Source organism: Myiozetetes cayanensis, unplaced genomic scaffold, assembly GCF_022539395.1.
Source record: "Myiozetetes cayanensis isolate MyiCay16 unplaced genomic scaffold, myiCay2020 scf14, whole genome shotgun sequence".
NCBI classification, from domain to species: Eukaryota; Metazoa; Chordata; class Aves; order Passeriformes; family Tyrannidae; genus Myiozetetes; species Myiozetetes cayanensis.
In genome coordinates, this window is record NW_026087048.1 from 8386840 (window position 1) to 8405493 (window position 18654).

The 18654-nt window shown below is 41.8% G+C and overlaps 1 protein-coding gene across 3 annotated transcripts in view; it reads left to right on the top strand.

Moving 5' to 3' along the window:
• MYO5A (myosin VA) overlaps window positions 1–18654 on the top strand; it is a 99732-nt gene that overhangs the window by 44421 nt on the left and 36657 nt on the right. For all 3 annotated transcript variants that reach the window (XM_050309045.1, XM_050309043.1, XM_050309044.1), the window contains exons 6-15: window positions 2222–2365; window positions 3141–3222; window positions 4677–4784; window positions 5254–5360; window positions 8372–8637; window positions 9203–9284; window positions 11713–11853; window positions 12591–12716; window positions 14690–14773; window positions 18181–18342. In XM_050309045.1, the coding sequence (XP_050165002.1) occupies window positions 2222–2365; window positions 3141–3222; window positions 4677–4784; window positions 5254–5360; window positions 8372–8637; window positions 9203–9284; window positions 11713–11853; window positions 12591–12716; window positions 14690–14773; window positions 18181–18342 (1302 nt within the window). The remainder of the gene's footprint in view (window positions 1–2221; window positions 2366–3140; window positions 3223–4676; window positions 4785–5253; window positions 5361–8371; window positions 8638–9202; window positions 9285–11712; window positions 11854–12590; window positions 12717–14689; window positions 14774–18180; window positions 18343–18654) is intronic.

Consider the following 18654-nt stretch of genomic DNA (forward strand, 5'->3'; position numbering starts at 1 on the left):
GGGATAACAACAATTTCATGAACATGGATATATATATAAATATATATTTCAATTACTTCAAAGATTATTGTAATTGGATGAAAGTTATCCTTTTAACTTCCAACACTTAAACTTTAAATAAGCTTTAAAGTGAGTGTTGTAAAATCTAATGTTGAGACAGACTCTGATAGCATAATTAATGTTTTGAATTCTTCAGTTGATAAATAAGTAGAAACACAAATTAACATATATATTTTAGGAAGAAAATGAGTAACTGATTTTAGAAACAGGAAAGTCCTCATTTGCTAAGCTGACTGTAAAAACTTAGGAGCAGAAGGTAATTTTATTTCTTAATTTCTATTTGAACAACCTAAACATCAGTATTTTATGAGCTACCTTAATTAGTCTCAGAATTTCACATCATTTTTGCCTACCAAATACTCTGTAATGTCGAGACCACTGTACATTTCTAGCAACTATTTAAGTGATTACTTTTGTAGTCAGTAGCTATATACATTTTTCCTATTGCAAATATAAAAATTGACAAGTCTTAAAACATGTTTATATGTAGTTTCCTGCCTCTCATTCCTTGTTGCCCTCTATAGCTGTGCTAATGGTACAGCTTCATGTGTACTCTAGTAAGCAATCTTATAATCCCAAAGGCTTTCTTAACTATTTTTATCAGTAATACCTTTCAAAGCAATAATTGGTTTCTGAAAATATTGTAATATTATACTGCTCCCACCAAAAACAAAATATATCACAGGAGCAATAATTTTAAAACACAAGAATGCAGTTAGAGTATGTTCAGTTTGAATGAATTCAGTATTGCTTAGAACTGCAGAGATGCAGTTTGTTCCCAGATCTTTTACAGCCACTGCCCATCTGATGCCCACTTTGACATCTGCTTGGCTGGGTGTGTGTGCTGCTGCTGCTGTCATGGGGTTCTGACTGTCTAATTCCCACTTTCCAGGCTGTACCAGCTGGCACTGACCCATTCACTGGCCTTTTCCTTGCAGATTTGGGATACTCAGCTGTGCTGCTTGCTCTCATTTGTTTTTCTCAAGTTTATTTCAGTACAAAGTTCCTGTGGATGGCTACGTGAACTGGGAAACTAGGACATGGGTACAATTATGGTGCACCTCAGAGTTAGGTGCTTGATAACATACACACAGTGGCACGTGATAAAAGGCAGTGTGCTCCACCTGAATTACTCCAAATGCCATTCCTTTTGATACAGAGATATCTTTAGGAATTTTTTGGAAGGTGAATTACTATGTCATGTCTAAACCGTGGTCTGATTGAGAATAGAAAATGCCTTTCTTAGAAGTTTAGCGTGTGATTTGCATGCCTCGAGGTCTGATACGTCCAGCTGGTACCTGTTGTGGGGTGAACCCTGATGCTGATGAGGTAAGGCAGACATGCACCAAGACCACGTAGGAACCACAGTCACTATTTGCCCTGGGCTTCCCAAGACATGAACTACAGAGGAAATGCATGAAATACTGTTTGTTGTGTATGAAGCTGCACTGAATTAATCTGAGAAAGTAAGTCACAAAGGGCAGCACTGAAGGATATTTCTGGGTCAGTGACCAAACTGCGATGGAAGGGATTCAGTTTCAGGCAAATTACATCAGATTGGGCATATTAATGTTTAGATTATGCAGAGGCACACAGTAAATATTGATGATTTTAAATTATATGTTTGTAGAAGTAGCTTGGGAATGTGGTGATTAGAGAGTAATAATAATAACAAACTGTTAGCCCAGCAGAACAGAGGGGCTGTTTGCTGATTATGGGTTTATGATAGGTAAATCTACAGAGGTTGTAAGTGCTATACATATATCTGTACACCTACATGTATGAATATATAGAGGTGGAATAATTGTTATAGTATTTTTAGGTCCTTGGAAAAAATCTGTATTTATGTGAGCTTTCTGTTAGACTCTTTATTTCCTTCCAAAGACTTTTGAGAGCAATGAAGGATATTTAGCTGGAAAATGAGATGATGTGGAACTGAAATAATTGCTAGGAAGATCAGCTCCCGATCTTGCATTAGTGAAATAACCATGTTTTGGTGTAACTTGTTGACCAGGTAGAGATTACTCTTTATTAAATTCTTGATTATTTTTAAATGAGGACTGGATTAATGTTTGTAAGTGTTTATGAGCCATGTAGATGATTAAATAGATGTGATAATTTCTAAAAGCTGTCTAACCTTCACTTTATTCCCTTTTTTCAGTCTATTGGAAATGCCAAAACTACAAGGAATGACAACAGCAGTCGCTTTGGGAAATACATTGAAATTGGTTTTGATAAGAGGTATCGAATCATTGGTGCTAACATGAGAACTTACCTCTTGGAAAAATCAAGAGTGGTGTTTCAGGTAATACTGATGTAATCTCTTCATTTTGTTATTTCAAACTTGATCCAATCCACCATCTCCCAGGCTTCCTCTCCATCTTTGCCTACCTTACAGTCTAGAGCTCAGTAAAAGTGGACTGATCCTTGACTGGCTGCGTAAAGGTATAAAAATAATAATTACAGTCTGTACTGTGTGGGGATGTTACATGACGTGCTGTCGTATATTTTAAAAATAAGAGAGACTTATTGCATATGGTTTAGCTGGGAGAGAGTGCTTCTCTTTTTTTTTTTTTTTTCCTTTGAAGTTATGAACTTTGGAAGCTTAAGTTCAGAATTATGGTGTTGGTCATGAGTCATAACCTTCTGAGCTGTGTTTGTCCTTCATTTTAAAATTCAAGCTTTGCCTTGGTAAGGAAGATACTCCCTTTACCAGCTTACTCTAAATGCTGAGGTGAATGGTATTAGTTATTTTTGGAAAATGAAAAGCTTTTAAGTATGATCATTTCACCCACCCATAGAATCCTGATCTATATTTAATAGTAATCCACAGTTCTGAAAAGTGAAATCATACTTTTTTTTGCAAGTGAAAATGTCTGCATGCTTCCTGCTGTTGAAAATGGATTAAATTAACCAAGAAGGAAATGATAGATGCTGATTTATCTTTCCTTTTTCCATGCGGCTACTGTGCTCTTAATGTACTGCTAGAGAAAGCATTATACATAGTAATTCATCCTGCTCATGCTTGTTTCTGCCACTTGTTAAGTGGTGAAAAATAATGAATCCCTTTCTTTTTAAAGGCAGAAGAGGAGAGAAATTACCACATCTTTTACCAGCTTTGTGCCTCTGCAGCATTACCTGAGTTTAAAACTCTACGATTAGGTACGAAATTCATGTTCATTGTGTTGTGGGATTGTAGGAACAAAGCAGCATCTCTGACCTTTTTGAGCCAAAAAGCCAAAAAAGAATTGCTGCCTTTAAAATTCCAAACTCTTAAACCTTTAAATACTAAAATATATCAAAAATATCTAAAATGGCAGAGCTCAAACTTTGGTGTTTTCTGTTAAAATAAAAGTAACAGATTTGGTTATTCAGCAGACTCTAATACACTGCAGCTGTAATCACTAGGACTTGCTGTGTCCTGGATTTCAGAGTAGTTTTCCAGTGGAGAGAGTGAAATTCTCTTCTCTTGGTCCTTTAAAACCTTTTTTCCATTGCTCCAACCACTAGAGAATTTTACCCTTTCTCATATAAGCATCTGAAAAAGCTTATTTTGCATCTACATACTTTCACTTAGGCTGTTACCAACAATTACTTTACCCTCTCTGCTAACCTGGTGATCCCAAAACTGATAAGTGAAATTTTTCATTTTTCAAATCAAAATGTTAATAAAGGAAAGGATGCTCATTTGACAGGAATTGGTGCTTTGTAAAAGAAAGGCATGATGATGACCTTAAGACTGGCAATCACCTTATCATTTTAAAAATTCAGTATAAATTTCAGTCTTCTTGTGTATTTTTAAAAGTCAGTTTCATAGGGGGAAAACTGCACAGCCTGTCAGTGCTGGTTTCTGAAATATAGTTCTAAAGTGTTTCTCTGCTCTTCTGCACCATCCTGGCACATTTAAGATTCACATCTGCTGACACAGGAAAGAAAGGAACTGATGTCATTATAACTAAAGAAGCCATTTAGCAGACTTCTCTTTGAGCGTTCTTGGAGCCTTAGCAGATCAGAAGAAAAGGAGTCTTTTAGTGCAGCTGGAAGCATGGCCACTGAAACCCTAGGAATTTACACAGCACCCAGGAGAACTACTGCTCTCCCAGTGGAGCCCAGTGCTGTCCCGAGTGGTAAGAAGCTCTCCGTTCTCCAACCACGGCTTCTCAGCCAGAAGGGATCACAGACACTCCTAAGAGTGAGCCAGACCATAAATTAGAGAAGAAAATGGGCAAAATATATTATGCAATATCCTGATGCATTAATAGCATAATGCCTGCCACATAGCTCCAAAGTGCTGCTGCTGTCAGCTCTGCACCTGCCACTTGGCTCAGACTTGGAGGATAACTGCTTCCCAAGTGATTATTCCACAGGTGTGGAAGTCTGAACCAAGGTAAGGTAGAGAATAGGAATCAGATAGCTTAGCAATACCTACTTGCACTGTTAAATCTTGAAAAAAATCTTTAGAATAAACATGTCTTATGAGCCAGAAGGCAAAAACATACTGACACATGTCAAATCGTGGATTCTGCCAAGAGCAGCTTAATCATGACACAGCTTTACAGATGTGCTCTGAATTTCTGCATCAATGTGTGTACAATGTATGCTTTTTTCTATTACAGGGAATGCAAATTACTTTCACTATACGAAGCAAGGTGGAAGCCCTGTGATTGATGGTGTTGATGATGCTAAGGAAATGGTAAACACGAGGCAGGCCTGCACTTTGCTAGGTAATTTGTAAAACACAGTCATGTCCCAATTCTGATATACTTGCAGGTGTTTTCTACATTGTTTATGTATATTTTCTTCATATTCTGTTGTGTTTAAAAACAGGAGAGTTTGATAAACTTTGTGATTGAGATACTTGTATTGCATTAAGGAGGTATTTAAATTGCAGTGGAATCATGAATCTAGTGTAGGAGGAGCACACATTATGTGAATATAAATGGTGAATTCCCTTGGTGTAGCATATACAGTGTTGGAGGTCATTGACAAAACACTTTGATACAGCAAATTAAATGGTTCATTTTAATGGATATTTTTTCATCTGGTTGTAAAATGTTTTTAATAGAAGTGGAGCCAATCAGTTCTGTCAAATATCAAAGTCACACACAGCGGTCACTGCTTTTCTCTCCTTAATAAATTTTTTCATCAAGTGCAGCTCTCTCCATTCAAAACATTTTATTCATCCCTTTTCAGGGATTAGTGATTCCTACCAGATGGGAATTTTTCGAATCCTTGCTGGCATCCTTCACTTGGGCAACGTGGAGTTTGCATCACGGGATTCTGACAGCTGCACTGTTCCTGTGAGTAGTAGATGAGCTGAAGGGTATGCTTTCCACTCTGACATTTCTGCCTTCTGCTTGTTTGCAGGAACCTCTTCTGAATAAGAATAATAATGTGAAAATGAAAGGAGTGTGTTTATTTCTAATTTGTTAACATTTTCACAGTTCTTTTTGCAGATGGATTCAACTCTTCTCAGTTTAGAGGCTTTAGACAGTACTCTCTGTTGTCTAACAGTGGTTATACTGTTATAACTGTAATTGATCTGTCCTAGAAAAGTCTACCAGACAGGCCAGCTTTGAAGTCCTGAGCAGGTGTCTAGATCTTTATATTCCTACATAAATATCCTCCCTGCGCACAGTAAATGCTTTGCTGGATGGGGTTTTCTTGACATTAAATGCCAAAGTGTCTTAAATAATTGCAAGGCAAATGCTTCACAAAGTCCTCTGGGATGTCTAAACATGAGCATAGGATATACAGATATGATTTTTGTGACTCATGTAAGTGTCATGGTTCTTTTTGGCCTTTGTGGAGATCAGTGACAAGAGCTACATAGTCTGATTTGAAAAACCCTCCTCTTTCAGTGAGGGCCAAGGCTTCTTACCAAAGTCCATATTCTGGAGATAAGAAGCAAAACAGCCTTGTTTTCTTTGGATTCACAATGACCAGCTAGGGGTGCTGATTGACAGGAGGCTGAACATGAGCCAGCAGTGTGCCCAGGTGGCCAAGAAGGCCAATGGCATCCTGGCCTGCATCAAGAACAGTGTGGCAGCAGGAGGAGGGAAGTGATCCTTCCCCCGTACTCAGTGCTGGTGAGGCCACACCTGGAGTATTGTGTTCAGTTCTGGGCCCCTCGGTTCAGGAAAGACATTGGGGTGCTGGAGCAGGTCCAGAGAAGAGCAACCAGGCTGGTGAAGGGACTGGAGCACAAGTCCTGTGAGGAGAAGCTGAGGGAGCTGGGGTTGTTTAGCCTGGAGAAGAGGAGGTTCAGGGGTGACCTCGTCACTCTCTACAACTCCCTGAGAGGAGGTTGTAGCCAGGTGGGGGTTGATCTCTTCTCCCAGGCAATCAGCAGCAGGACAAGAGGGCACGGGCTCAAGCTCTGCCAGGGGAGGTTTAGGTTGGATATTAGAAAGAAGTTCTTTACAGAGAGAGCGATCAGGCATTGGAATGGCCTGCCCAGAGAGGTGGTGGATTCACCGTCCCTGGAGGTTTTTAAGATGAGGCTGGATGTGGCACTGAGTGCCATGATCTAGTAATCACAGTGGGAGTGGATCAAGGGTTGGGCTTGATGGTCTCGAAGGTCACTTCCAACCCAGTTAATTCTGTGATGATTCTCCCTTTGCATTCCTTTGAATGTCTCCTGTTGGACTTCCTCTTTCTCTTGTTTCAAATAATAGCAACACTTGTAGGGCTCTTTCCTCATGTCACTCTCAGTCCTTTTCTCAAGAATCTGCAGTGGCAGTTTTCGGAGCTGAGAATGGGTCCTTCATGGGGCCAGGTCTGACACTGCCTGTCCATGGAATCTAATGGAAACCACAGCAATGGTCTGGCTCTTTGGTGTGTCTTAAAAACATTTTCACTTCAAAGAAAGCTCATTTAGTGATCACAGGTGGAAAGCTGATGAACCTCAGGACATGATGAGCTTGCCTGTGTTGTGATGAGTTATCTCCCATGCAGGAATCACCCTGACTGAGCAAGTACAAAGCTGCAAGTTCCTGTGCAACCCTATCCTGATGTGACAACACCCAGCAGGCAGTGATGAATGTCTGCTCAATGGCATTGCTACCTGAGCTGTGTCATCCCAGAGCTCTGTGCTCTGCTGGGGATGCTCTGGTGTGGTGATGAAATAGTGGTGCCTCAGGGAGCTCAGCAAAGGGCTCTGTGTGCTGCAATGTGAATGAATCAGTTTAATGTCAGCTTGAGCAACCCTAATGTGACACTCTTTTGTGCAGTGTTCATCATCATCATTATTATTACTTTATCACTGCCTCCTGACCAGTAAGACGTGCTCAGCTAACTGGATTTTGGAGGTGTAACAGCACTGCCATGGGACCTACATGCTGTAAGGACTGGAAGAAGCCCCAGAGAAGTCAGAAGGATGTGGAAATAGACAGATAAAGCTGATGTACCCTGAAGCTACTGGACACGTAGTAACAGTCCTCTGCAGCCTGTCCTTGTCAAGACACTGTTTGTCAGTGTACTGTTGAGCTGCTGGGTGCAAGGGAGTGTGATGAGGAAGCAGTGATAAGGGAGTTCCTTAGGAGAAAAGACCTGTCTGTCCTCCTTGATTGCTGGTGATCAGTTTGCATGTTAGTCACAAGGTGTAGTACCTTAGCTCATCAAGTGGTACATGCACTGCAGGGGTTTTTATGCAGAATTCTTATATACCCATCTCAGCATGCAAGCCTTGCTGGCTGATTTTACCCAGTTAAACAAAGGCCAATGTTTTTGCTTGTACAGTGCAGTTTGAGAGTTAGAGAACAACATTTGTGTGCTGCAATCTCTTAGTGTTTTTCCTAGGAATTCACTGAGAAAAATACTGTAAGTGCTGAGACCAGAGCACTAAAGCCTTTCCACACTTCCTCTTCTTTCTTGGCATGTGCTGTGATGCTCCATTCCTGTCACTCCCTGCCATGGATGTCTGTGGGCATATGAGAGCAGCGCTCAGGAGCTATTGTCCTTTTGGTCTGAGATAGTTAGCTGTAAGAATTCAAAATGCCAAGTCCATTCCTGTGAAGGCAGTGGTTCATTTTTCTGAAGGTTGCGGGTTCCCTGTGTGAAGCATTTTGGTGAACGCAAGTAAAGTAAAATTAAAAGCCTTTGGGGAAACTTATCTGCTAATTTACTTCAGCGATGTGAATGTGCTAAGTGGATAGGGAACTTGTTACGTTTTGAAGGAAGAAGAGCTGAGGAAGCTGCTACTCCTTACTTACTGTAGGATCACTGCAGGCAGGCAGTTCCTCTGGTTGCATGATTGTATGCTTACTATTGGTAATATTGTTTCAAGACCTAATGAGACTGTTTTTATTAGCCCAAGCATGAACCCCTCACCATCTTCTGTGACCTCATGGGTGTGGAGTATGAGGAGATGGCCCACTGGCTTTGCCATAGGAAGCTCGCCACTGCCACTGAAACCTACATCAAGCCAATATCTAAACTTCATGCCATCAATGCCAGAGATGCACTTGCCAAACATATCTATGCTAATCTCTTTAACTGGATTGTAGATCACGTGAACAAAGCCCTTCACGCTACTGTAAAACAGCATTCTTTCATCGGGGTCTTGGACATCTACGGGTGAGTTTTTGTCAGAGATATAACACTCTTACGTAATTACCTGACTGCAAAGCGTCTTTGTCTTTATCATGTAGTGCTGCATGGATTACACAAAAACCCCCAAACCCTTAGCAGCAGCTTATTCCAGCTGAAGGAAGTAGGTGTTTAGTTTTGACATGCTATCTAAGATCTTTGTCATGACTTTGACATTTATAGTGGGATTTCAGATTTTTACTGTTGATAGTTCACTTATGCATTGCATTGTGGAAAGTTGCAAGGGAATTGTCTTCTCATGATTCCTCCAAGGTGGCACTTACTGAGAGGACAAAGATGACTAATGTGCTCTCCAGGAGCATAAGTCTTTTCCCTGAGTTCCTCATCCCTGCCTAGAGAGGGAACATCACGGAATTGCCCATGTAGTGCAATTTGCCATTTCCCTGTGTGTTTTGTTGCTTGATTGTGTTATTTATGCCTGAAATAATTCAATGAGTTTAACTGGAGGGAGGGAATTTAAAATTTCTGGATCATTTAATCTTTTTTTTTTTTTTTCACTACACTAGTAATTTTGGGTATATGCATATTTTAGATTTGAAACATTCGAAATCAACAGCTTTGAACAGTTCTGTATCAACTATGCCAACGAAAAACTGCAGCAGCAGTTCAATATGGTAAGTAGGAAATGACTGGCATTTCCTCTTCCCTTTCTCCTCTCCCAAGTCCGTTCTGCTAATTGGGTCCCCAGTGGTTAGGATGAATTCCTTCAGTCTATTAACCAGCTGTCCTGGCCGTGGGCTTTGAGGGATGGGGAAAGATCGACTATCTCCTAGAAATAGATTTTATGACTAACTGCTGCTCTGGGACTATTTGAAATTCCGATCACAGTAACAATTATAAGACAGAAGCAGCGCTTGGCAATTAAGACCCTGAGATTGCCTGTCAGTGAGAGCACCGTGTGGATGAAGTTGGAGTTAGTGGTGTCTCCGTAACCTCCGAGAGCCCTTGCATGGGCAGAGGGGAGCACGGCTCCGTTGCTGGAGATTTGCCGCCCGCGCTTCCTCCCCTGGTGTTATTTTTTGAGGCTTTTCAGTTGCATCCTGGAGTTGAATGACGTGTGGCAGAAGGCACCTCTTCCCCCTCCTCCGGAGAGATCACGATTCTCTCCTCAGCCTTAGTGACGTTTGCAATTACGTATCTTACCTGCATAATGATGAGGCGAGTTATTTCTGCCGGGTCTGTTGCTAGGCTCTGCTGCGGCACCGGCATGGCTCTGAGCTCTCTTGGTGAGCGTAGCTTCCTCCTAGTGTGTGCTCACAGGACTGGCTCCCCTGCACCCCTGTTCATCCCAGTGTGTTGGGGAGTAAGCAGGGTGCTGGGCTTTCTGGCCCGACATGCCCTTTCCATGTTGATAAGGGCAAGGCTGGATTCAACTCCATGAGCAGGATGTTGTAACTGGCACAAAAATCTTGGAGTTTTCTCAGCTCTACAGCAAAATCTAGTCACTGTAAGAGCTGTAAAGGTTTGCTTGTTTAGTAAAGATCACTGTCCCTGTGTTCCCTCTCATGCTGTTGCTGTAAGCACGAAGGAAGGAGCAAGGGGGCTGTTGTGTTGGTGCCCTGTGAAGCTACCAAACCCAGCACTGCTGGACACAGACCTGTTGGGCTGCCGTGCAAGTGCAGGGGTGGAGGTTGCTTTAAATGAAAGCCTTGTGTCTGGTGGCAGCCAGCAAACCTTTCATATGCCACCTGGGATGGCCCAAGCCTGACTGAGGACAGGCTGCCTGGGGACAGCCGGACCACCCTGCCCCTTCCTGGCACCCACAGCACACAGGGAGAATGAGGTCTGAAGGCATTTTTCACCACCCAGTTGCTAGGTCCTTCACACTGAAGAAATGGGTTTCTGTTTTCTTTCAGGTCTTGGGTTAGATGTGACTCGCCAACAGAACGCTGCCATTGGCTTTCCTGTCAGGAATTTACTCGTGGTGTAACACGGCTGTTAAGCGGCGGGGTGGGAATGGCTCCCATGGGCACGGTTAAGGCGCGCTGCATGGGAAAGGATGGTGTTAGGCTACTGAAATACAACTGCTTTGTCAGGGTAGTTTGCTGCTGCTGGCTGGCAGATGTGTGCTGGGGGAACTGTGCACTGCGCTCGGGGCAGCTGGGGACAGCGCCGCAGGACAGGTGACACCCAGACCTGCTGCTTGGTGCTGGTGGTGGGGCATGCTCCCAGCGTGGGCCTGCCTGACACAGCAGCGTTAAGTGTGCAGAAAACTGCAAATGGGGGATGAAACGTCGTCAGAAATAACTGGAGTCAGCAGTCTTTTTGGTTTTTTAGAGCGCTTGTGCTGTTAAAACCACAGTTTGCCTTTTTAATATCTTATTCTGTTTCTTCCTGGAGTTTTAATTCATCTCCTGTGCTCTGTTCATTAAAGCTGTGCAGGTTGTTTGTGATGATATTTTTGAATAAATATACAAGTACATGGTTATTGATCTTCGTGCCAGATAAATCTGTCACAGAATTTTGCTTAAAGGGTTTCTTGTGCTAATACTCCTGGAGTCATTCTTGCAAGTTTTTTGCTGAAGAGTAAATTTTAATGCAATGCGTCATCTTAGAAAAAAAAATCTGCAACCATTTAAGAGGAAATGGAGCTCTGTTCTTTTACAAGGAAGCAAAAAAGTATTTTTAGTGAAATTTGACTTGAAATAGAGCAGTGTTCATAACTTTCAAATCATAAAAGCATGGCACATCCCACTTTATAAGTCGCTGTTCCTGCACTTGAAGCTTTTTCTGCGGTTTGTGTTGGATTTTTGTAAGAAAAAGGAGCTTATAGTAATTGTGGGACAATATAGTAAAAAGATTGGAAAAAATAGACCTTATTTTCAGAGAATATGGAATGTTTTAATTTAGTCTGTTGTTTTTAGGCCAGGAAAAAAGGTTAATTTATTTTTCATGCACTTACTTGTTAAAGGGTTTATTCAGTTCAACTAGTGTGTCACTTGACAACCTGGATTCATGTGCCAAGAGGAATTCAGCTGAGAGTTCGATGTATTTAATCTGCATTTTATTTCAGAGTAAAAATCTTTTCTTTTTGCCCTGTAGCATGTCTTTAAGCTGGAACAAGAAGAATATATGAAGGAACAAATACCATGGACCTTGATTGATTTCTATGACAATCAGCCTTGCATCAACCTCATAGAGGCCAAAATGGGAGTTCTGGATCTGTTGGATGAGGAGTGCAAGGTGTGTGTTTAAGGGCTTTCACAGAGGAAGAGGTCATCAGCTGTCCTGCCTCTGGGCCCTCACAGGAAAAGTCATCTGCAGACAACCAGTCATTTTGACACTGGTGGTGAAAGGATTTGGAGAACATACAAACAGAATTGGCAACTACAGGAGAAGAAAAAATGGGTTTAGTCAGACTTTTTGCCCCTTCCCCTCCATCATGTATCTGTATCTGTTCCTGGGATTCTGATCAACCTTTGTTTTGACTTAGGCAACTTTCTCTTTCCCAAACACAGCAAGTGTAGTCTGTGGTCCTGTCAGATTTCCCCAAATTGCCTCTCGCTTTGTGTCCCACCTTTTGCCTTTTATCTTGGTTTATGCCAGGCCACGTACAGAGGGTGGCCCATGGTGTCTGCTTCAGTGGAAACCCAGCTTGGGGTTCTTGTGTATCACAAAGCATCACAAGAAATCTCTAATCGTAGTGGATGAGTTCTGCTCAGTCAGATAACGAGCCTCTGGGTTCCCCACCTTCAGGTGTGTGACGCTGGGAGTGTTGTGTCACAGCAGCTACACCTGCTGCCGAGTGTGAAAGCGGGCAAGCACACAGCTGGTTACTGCTTCCTTGCTTATGGCAGTCCTGGAAAGGGAAGGAGATGAAATTTGAAAGCAAACCACAAAGTGTTGTCCCCCATCTTGGTTTCTTTTGCTGCTGAAAAGTTTTCAAGGTATTTTAAATGGCTCTGTATTCTCCTTTGCAGATGCCAAAGGGCTCAGATGACTCTTGGGCCCAAAAACTGTACAATACTCATTTGAATAAATGTGCCCTCTTTGAAAAACCACGCCTGTCAAATAAAGCTTTTATCATCAAGCACTTTGCTGACAAGGTAAGGACTCTTCCTCTGGTGCTTCTTTCTGTCTGGAGCGTGGGAGGGGATCCTGGGGCAGGCAGAGACTCTTCTACTCCCTTCTTGTAAAAAGTGTGCCTGCCTGAACACCCAATCAGGAGGAGAAAATTGACCTGGCAGCTGTGCAGAGTCAGGAACACAAACAAGAGCTCCTGACTCGTGTCACATGCTGTAACCACTAACCATCCTTTTTCCAAACATGGAAGCTTAGTGTATTTGCAGCTCTCAGCACAATTGTATCAATTCCAGTTATACAACAGAAAGGCACATAATAGGAAATCGTGTATCTCGCTCATTTTGGCTAAAGAGCAGCAACAAAACAATGCTGGTTTTGCTGCCATCTCAATGTGCAGAGAGGAAAGAGGCTAACACACCCTTTTTATCGCTGGAGCAGTATGTGCTGCTCCCACCCTCGCCTCAGCTGCGCAGGGAACAGCTATTTCTAGGGAGCTGGCTGAGGAGTGTCTCAGGGGAGTGCATGTGTTGTTCAGCTCCCACAGTGCTCATCAAACTGAGCAACTCTTCAGGTTAAAACAAAAAATTTTAAAATCATGTTTAATACAATTGTCTTGTTAAACAAAGAATCTGCCTCAGAATATTGTCAGATTCATCAAAAAAGCTCACAAGAAGCTCTGGGATTCTTATCATTAGGTGTGTACATGCTGATTTGTGGGGTTAAAGGCCTTTATTTTCTTCCACTTTGTTTCTTCCAGTCTCTTGAATTTATGTGTAGAAGTGGGGTCCTGTTCTTGTTGCATCTAACGTTACCTTAATGTAAGCAGCAAGAACATCTCTGTAATTGTTTAGATTCATGAGTTCTGATTTTTTTGCTGGATTAGAGAACAAGAAGGATTTAATTAATATTTCATAATTTCTTCATTAGGCCAAATTTTGATATTTGAAAGCAAGGCTCATCTGAGCAGCAAGGGCCAGTAGCTCCAAGCAGGTAGTGGCAAAGCTCTAAGCTCTGATGTGCTGTCTGTGCTAGGAATTTTATGTTTTCTGTGTACTTATGGGAATGCATACAGACATCTTGAAGGAAAAAATCAAGCTGCAGCTGGCGGGTCAGCAGTCTCTGTGCCCTGACGTTGTCCTCTCTGCATAAGGCAGGGATTCTGCTGCCCTCTCCTGGCACGGTCTCCTGCACTAAAAACATGAATGGTGCCCCAGGTAGTGCTCAGAGTGGGCTTTCAGCTGCAGAGAAACCTTGGGGACATCCTCTGCCTTCTTTCCTCTAGGAATTCTTTGAAATGTTTTGCAGCTCAGGGATATAGCGTCGTTGTGAAAGCACTGATAAATAGACTTTTGACAATAGTTTTGGTTTTCTTTCATCCTTTAATTAGGACAGTGAAATAAATAGTGGGTTTTATCAAACACTCTGGATGTTCTTTGGCCCAAGACACCCTATGGCCCTGTGATAGAGGATTGTTATGTATTGTCACAACACTCAGACATTTTATTGCTTCTGGTAAAAATAGTCTTTCTGAGCACAAATGAGGCATTTCCATAATAAGCTGCAGGCAGATGTACTTACACCCTCTCAGCTAATGAGATGAGATGAGATGAGACAAGGTGCTTTGTTCTCAGTTGCATCTGGATTTCACACAGTTCTGCAGCCCTGATAACTTCAGTGAAGGAGATGCTCAATACACATTTTGATTCTTCACCTTTACAGTAACCATTCAGTCATGCTGCCTTACCACAGGCGTGTCTCAGCAGTGAAATATATCTGGTACAATGCAATAGCAGTATTCATCTATGTATTTTAATGTTCTACATGTTACTGGAAAGCACTCTCTTTGAGGAAGATCTATATTTAACAAAGATACACTTGGGAACTGATATTTTCAGCACCCACAAGAATTACGTTTTAAATGTGAATGTTACAGCTGGTAAATTCTATGCAAAGTATTCTTATTTTAACACTTGTTTTGTAAAATGATGACTTTCAGGTAGAATATCAATGTGAAGGCTTTTTGGAAAAGAATAAAGACACAGTTTATGAAGAACAAATTAAGGTCCTAAAATCAAGTAAGGTTAGTATAAGGATTTTTTTTTCCTTCCTTTGCAGTTATGAAGCCCTACTTGAGGGTCATATAAAACTTCTTATAAACCTAGGAAATATTTCTGCCTTAGATCAACTAAAATTGAACATAGTTTGTGTTTTACTTGGCTATCTGAATTTAAGAAGTCCTGTATCTTAATTTTGCTCCATGTGAGATCAGTCCATATTTAGCCACTAATTTCAGTGTTTAGGTGTGGGGTTTTTTTTTTAGTTGTGGGGTTTTTTTTTGTCAGGGGACGTGGGTTTGGGGAGGGGGGAATTCTTTTTCACAAAACTTTCCTATGTTTTCTGTAATGGCATCATGGAATTCTGATATACTGTAGTACTATAAGAGGGTTTAATAGTTAAGCCCTTAATTTTGTAACCTGAAAACAGAAGCTCCTTATTTATGGAGAGACAAGTTCTGTTCCAGAAGCAAAAAGAGAGAGGACTAAAATGTATAGACCCTAAGGACACAAACCAGAATTTATAGTCTTGCCTTCTTGATATCTATGAAAGAAAGATAACATCTAAATTGGAGAATACCGTGTGAAGGAATATTACAGATCAGGTCTTCAGTGGCATCATCTGCTTTTTTTAATGGCAAAAACGCTGGTTGTGCTCTCAGAAATGTAAAGGCAATTAACTTGACATTGCACTGCGATGGCTGTTGGGAATTTGCTAGCTCTAATGGCCCAGGAAGCTGGGTATCAAGGACAGGCTATTTAAAATTATGCTATTCTATCAGAAAAACCAACGTTTTTCTCTCCTGTTTCTATTCTGAGCAGATAATATGAAGCTAAATCATTAAAACTTGTGGTGTAATGAAAAACCACAACAGACTTTCCCTGGAGGAAAGTGTTGGGGTGGTTTGAGTGAAGCCAGTTGCTGGAGGTGGGAGGAAGGCTGGTGGCATCTTTGGGGAGCTGGCAGGGGTTGGCCACCCACGTGGCTCCAGCTGTGCAGGGTGGAAGGAGAGGGGTGCTCCAAGGGATGTCAGCCAGTGAATGAGGCACAGACGGTGGAGACAGAGCTGCCATAAGAGCACGACATCAGCTCAGGCTGGCTCAGTGTAGGTTGAGTCAGTTCAGTCTAAATACTAAAAAAACAATGAGTTTTACCTCTTGCCAAAACCAGTGTTTAAAAAAAAATAAATTCAGCTGTGAAGAAAATAGATTTTCCAAAGAAGAATGTTCCGTTTTTATTATTCAGCAGCCCTCCTTTGTTAGTAATTGTGGTGGCACTGCATTTCTGATTTTTATTTTTGTTATTGTTGTTGCTGTTTTCTGGGTTTGCTGTGCACATCCAACAGAAGGTAATTCCAAATCGAATGCATCACCTGTCATCCTGACCATGCCCACTCTCACATACAGCTTGGATGCTTCTTTGCTCTCCAAAGTGCATGACACACACTGCTTTTGGCAGGCACTGTAGAGTTTAACTGTTTATTTTGGCCTTCTCTGTAAGTCTACCCACAGGACCTCTTTGAACTAGTTCAGTTTCCATGCATGTATCATGAAAGCAATACAACAGTCCTGGGCTTTTAAGCTTGCTACTGGAATGGTTGTTAAAATCTTCTGTTGTGGCTCTGAATTGAAAGAAATGATCTGTAAGATTGTTAGCAGCATGCCTGTTAAGTTGTCTGAAGAAATTACAGGGAAGAAATGCTTGCTTGCTTGTTTCCTACCATGTGAATTACCTAGCCTTTGATCAGTGCTTTCCCTCTCTTTGAACACTCCTAGTGTTCTGTGAAACAAAGAAAATTGATAAGATACTAAATTCCAAAACCAAACCGGAACAGGAATGTCCCCACAGTGTGGATCATCACAGCACTGCTCTCCAGTTTCTGACCTGTGCTGCAGAGGCCAATGTTGCTCCTTTCTTCTACTTGCAGTAACTGAGGCGACATCGATGAAAGTGGTGCCTTTAATATGCACTTGCCCGCTTTTCAGGCAGATTTTTCCAGGGTTGGATAAAGGGATTGAGACTTAGATATGGATAGCTTAGAAGACCTCATCCATCTGCAATCGAGACACTGGGGACCCCTCTCCTATCCTGGTGTGTGGGAGCATCAGGAGTTTCAGAAGAAGCCTATTACATTCACATAAGTTTCTATATGGGATGAAAAGACCTGGCTCTGTAGCTCGGATTCCTGTGCATACCAACCCACTCCATCCAACCATGGATGAGTGAGGAGGTGGTGGCCCATCATCCTCAGCTCTGTGTTGAGTCAGTGGAAGGAGAAGGGTAAATCACCCTCTGGAAACGTCATTCTTCCACCAGCTACAGGGGTAGACTCAGGTCAGATAAAAGCCAAGCTGTGATATTCCTTTTTAAGTTCAGGAATTTAGGATACCTTTGTAGCATTCTTAGTCATTCTGTTATGCTGGAGTGCTCTGTTGGGTGCTCCTGGGGAATGTTTGATGCCTTCTGGTGGCCCGTCTGTCACAACCACAAAGCCCAGGTGCCATTTGGTTGTGCAGCATGTTTCATTGGTTATTGTGTGTGCTCACCAAGTTTTGTAAGGCAAAACCAATCTTTTTATTCTTTTTTAGGTTTTACTTAGCCCAAGTACTTTCTAATAGTGAAAAATGAATGCTCCTGTCTCTTGGGGCAAAATGCACAGATGCTAGATAAAAGATTATTCATGCACAGGTAGAGAAGTTCAGATTTTCTTACTTCTGTAATGGTTTTTGAAGTGCTGTAGTTGTCAGTAAAAAGATCTGGTGGTGTTATTTTTAGTTACAGGTTACTTCAAAGCAGCTGTATATTTTGTAGCCATTAGAAAAAGGGAAGTGGAAGTCCTCTGTGCTATTTGGAAGGATGTTTCAGGTTTTTCCTCCACTCCCACTAACAGGAGGTAGATCTCAGTCAGATAAATTTGGCCAGGGTTTTTTTTTTTAGTTAATGTCTCCTCTTTTAAGTTGATTATTTCAATTTGGAGTAACAAAGCAGCAGTCATCTTTGTTGCCTTCTGCCTTATTCAGTGTCCCAGATACCTGTCAACCACAAAGGAGTCTGATGCACCAGTGGAGTATGAGAGGAACCTGTTGTTTCCTTCTTAGATCAAAGCACCCATATATAATTGCAGTTGGTACTTATGAAACTGCTGTCAGTATCTAACAGTTTCACATGGAAGCTATTGCTAGCTCTATGAAAAAAACACTCAAATCAGAATTTTATCTTCAGAAGGAAACTCACTGATCAAACTCACAAAATTTTTAGTACTAAATCATAGCCACTCACTCTACCACTAGCTCATCTGCTTTTTTTGCATTTGGAGTTCAACAAAAATGCAGTGCTTACAAAAAGTGAACCTAGGTTTTAACCTCGAGCAAAAACAGGTGCAATGACGTGCTGGATTCTTACCCTCTGTGTATTTTTATGCTGTTATACCAGTTTAAGCTGCTACCAGAGTTATTCCAGGACGAGGAGAAGGTCCTCAGTCCCACATCAGCAACCCCTTCAGGGCGCGTGCCTCTGTCTCGAACGGCTGTCAAACCAGCCAAGGCCAGGCCAGGTCAAGCCAGCAAGGAGCATAAGAAAACTGTGGGACATCAGGTGAGTTTGAAGATGCAGCTCTATTAAATAATCCTTACCTCTGCCTGCTGGTGGCTCTTGGGATCCCTTGTGATTTTGAGAGAGTTGCAGCTGATTATGACTTACAGTTTGGAAGAAAAATAATCCCTAATTACTGATGCACCGCGGGGCACAATTTCATGCAACCCAGTTCTTATTGTGGTGCCAAACCCAAAACTGATGCTTTTCAAAACGAATGTAACATGCTGAAAGCTGAGAAGCATTGAAAATCTTATGCTGGGTCTTTCTGATTGTGTGCTACAGTGTCTGACTCAAGTCAAAAGTGCAGTTTGG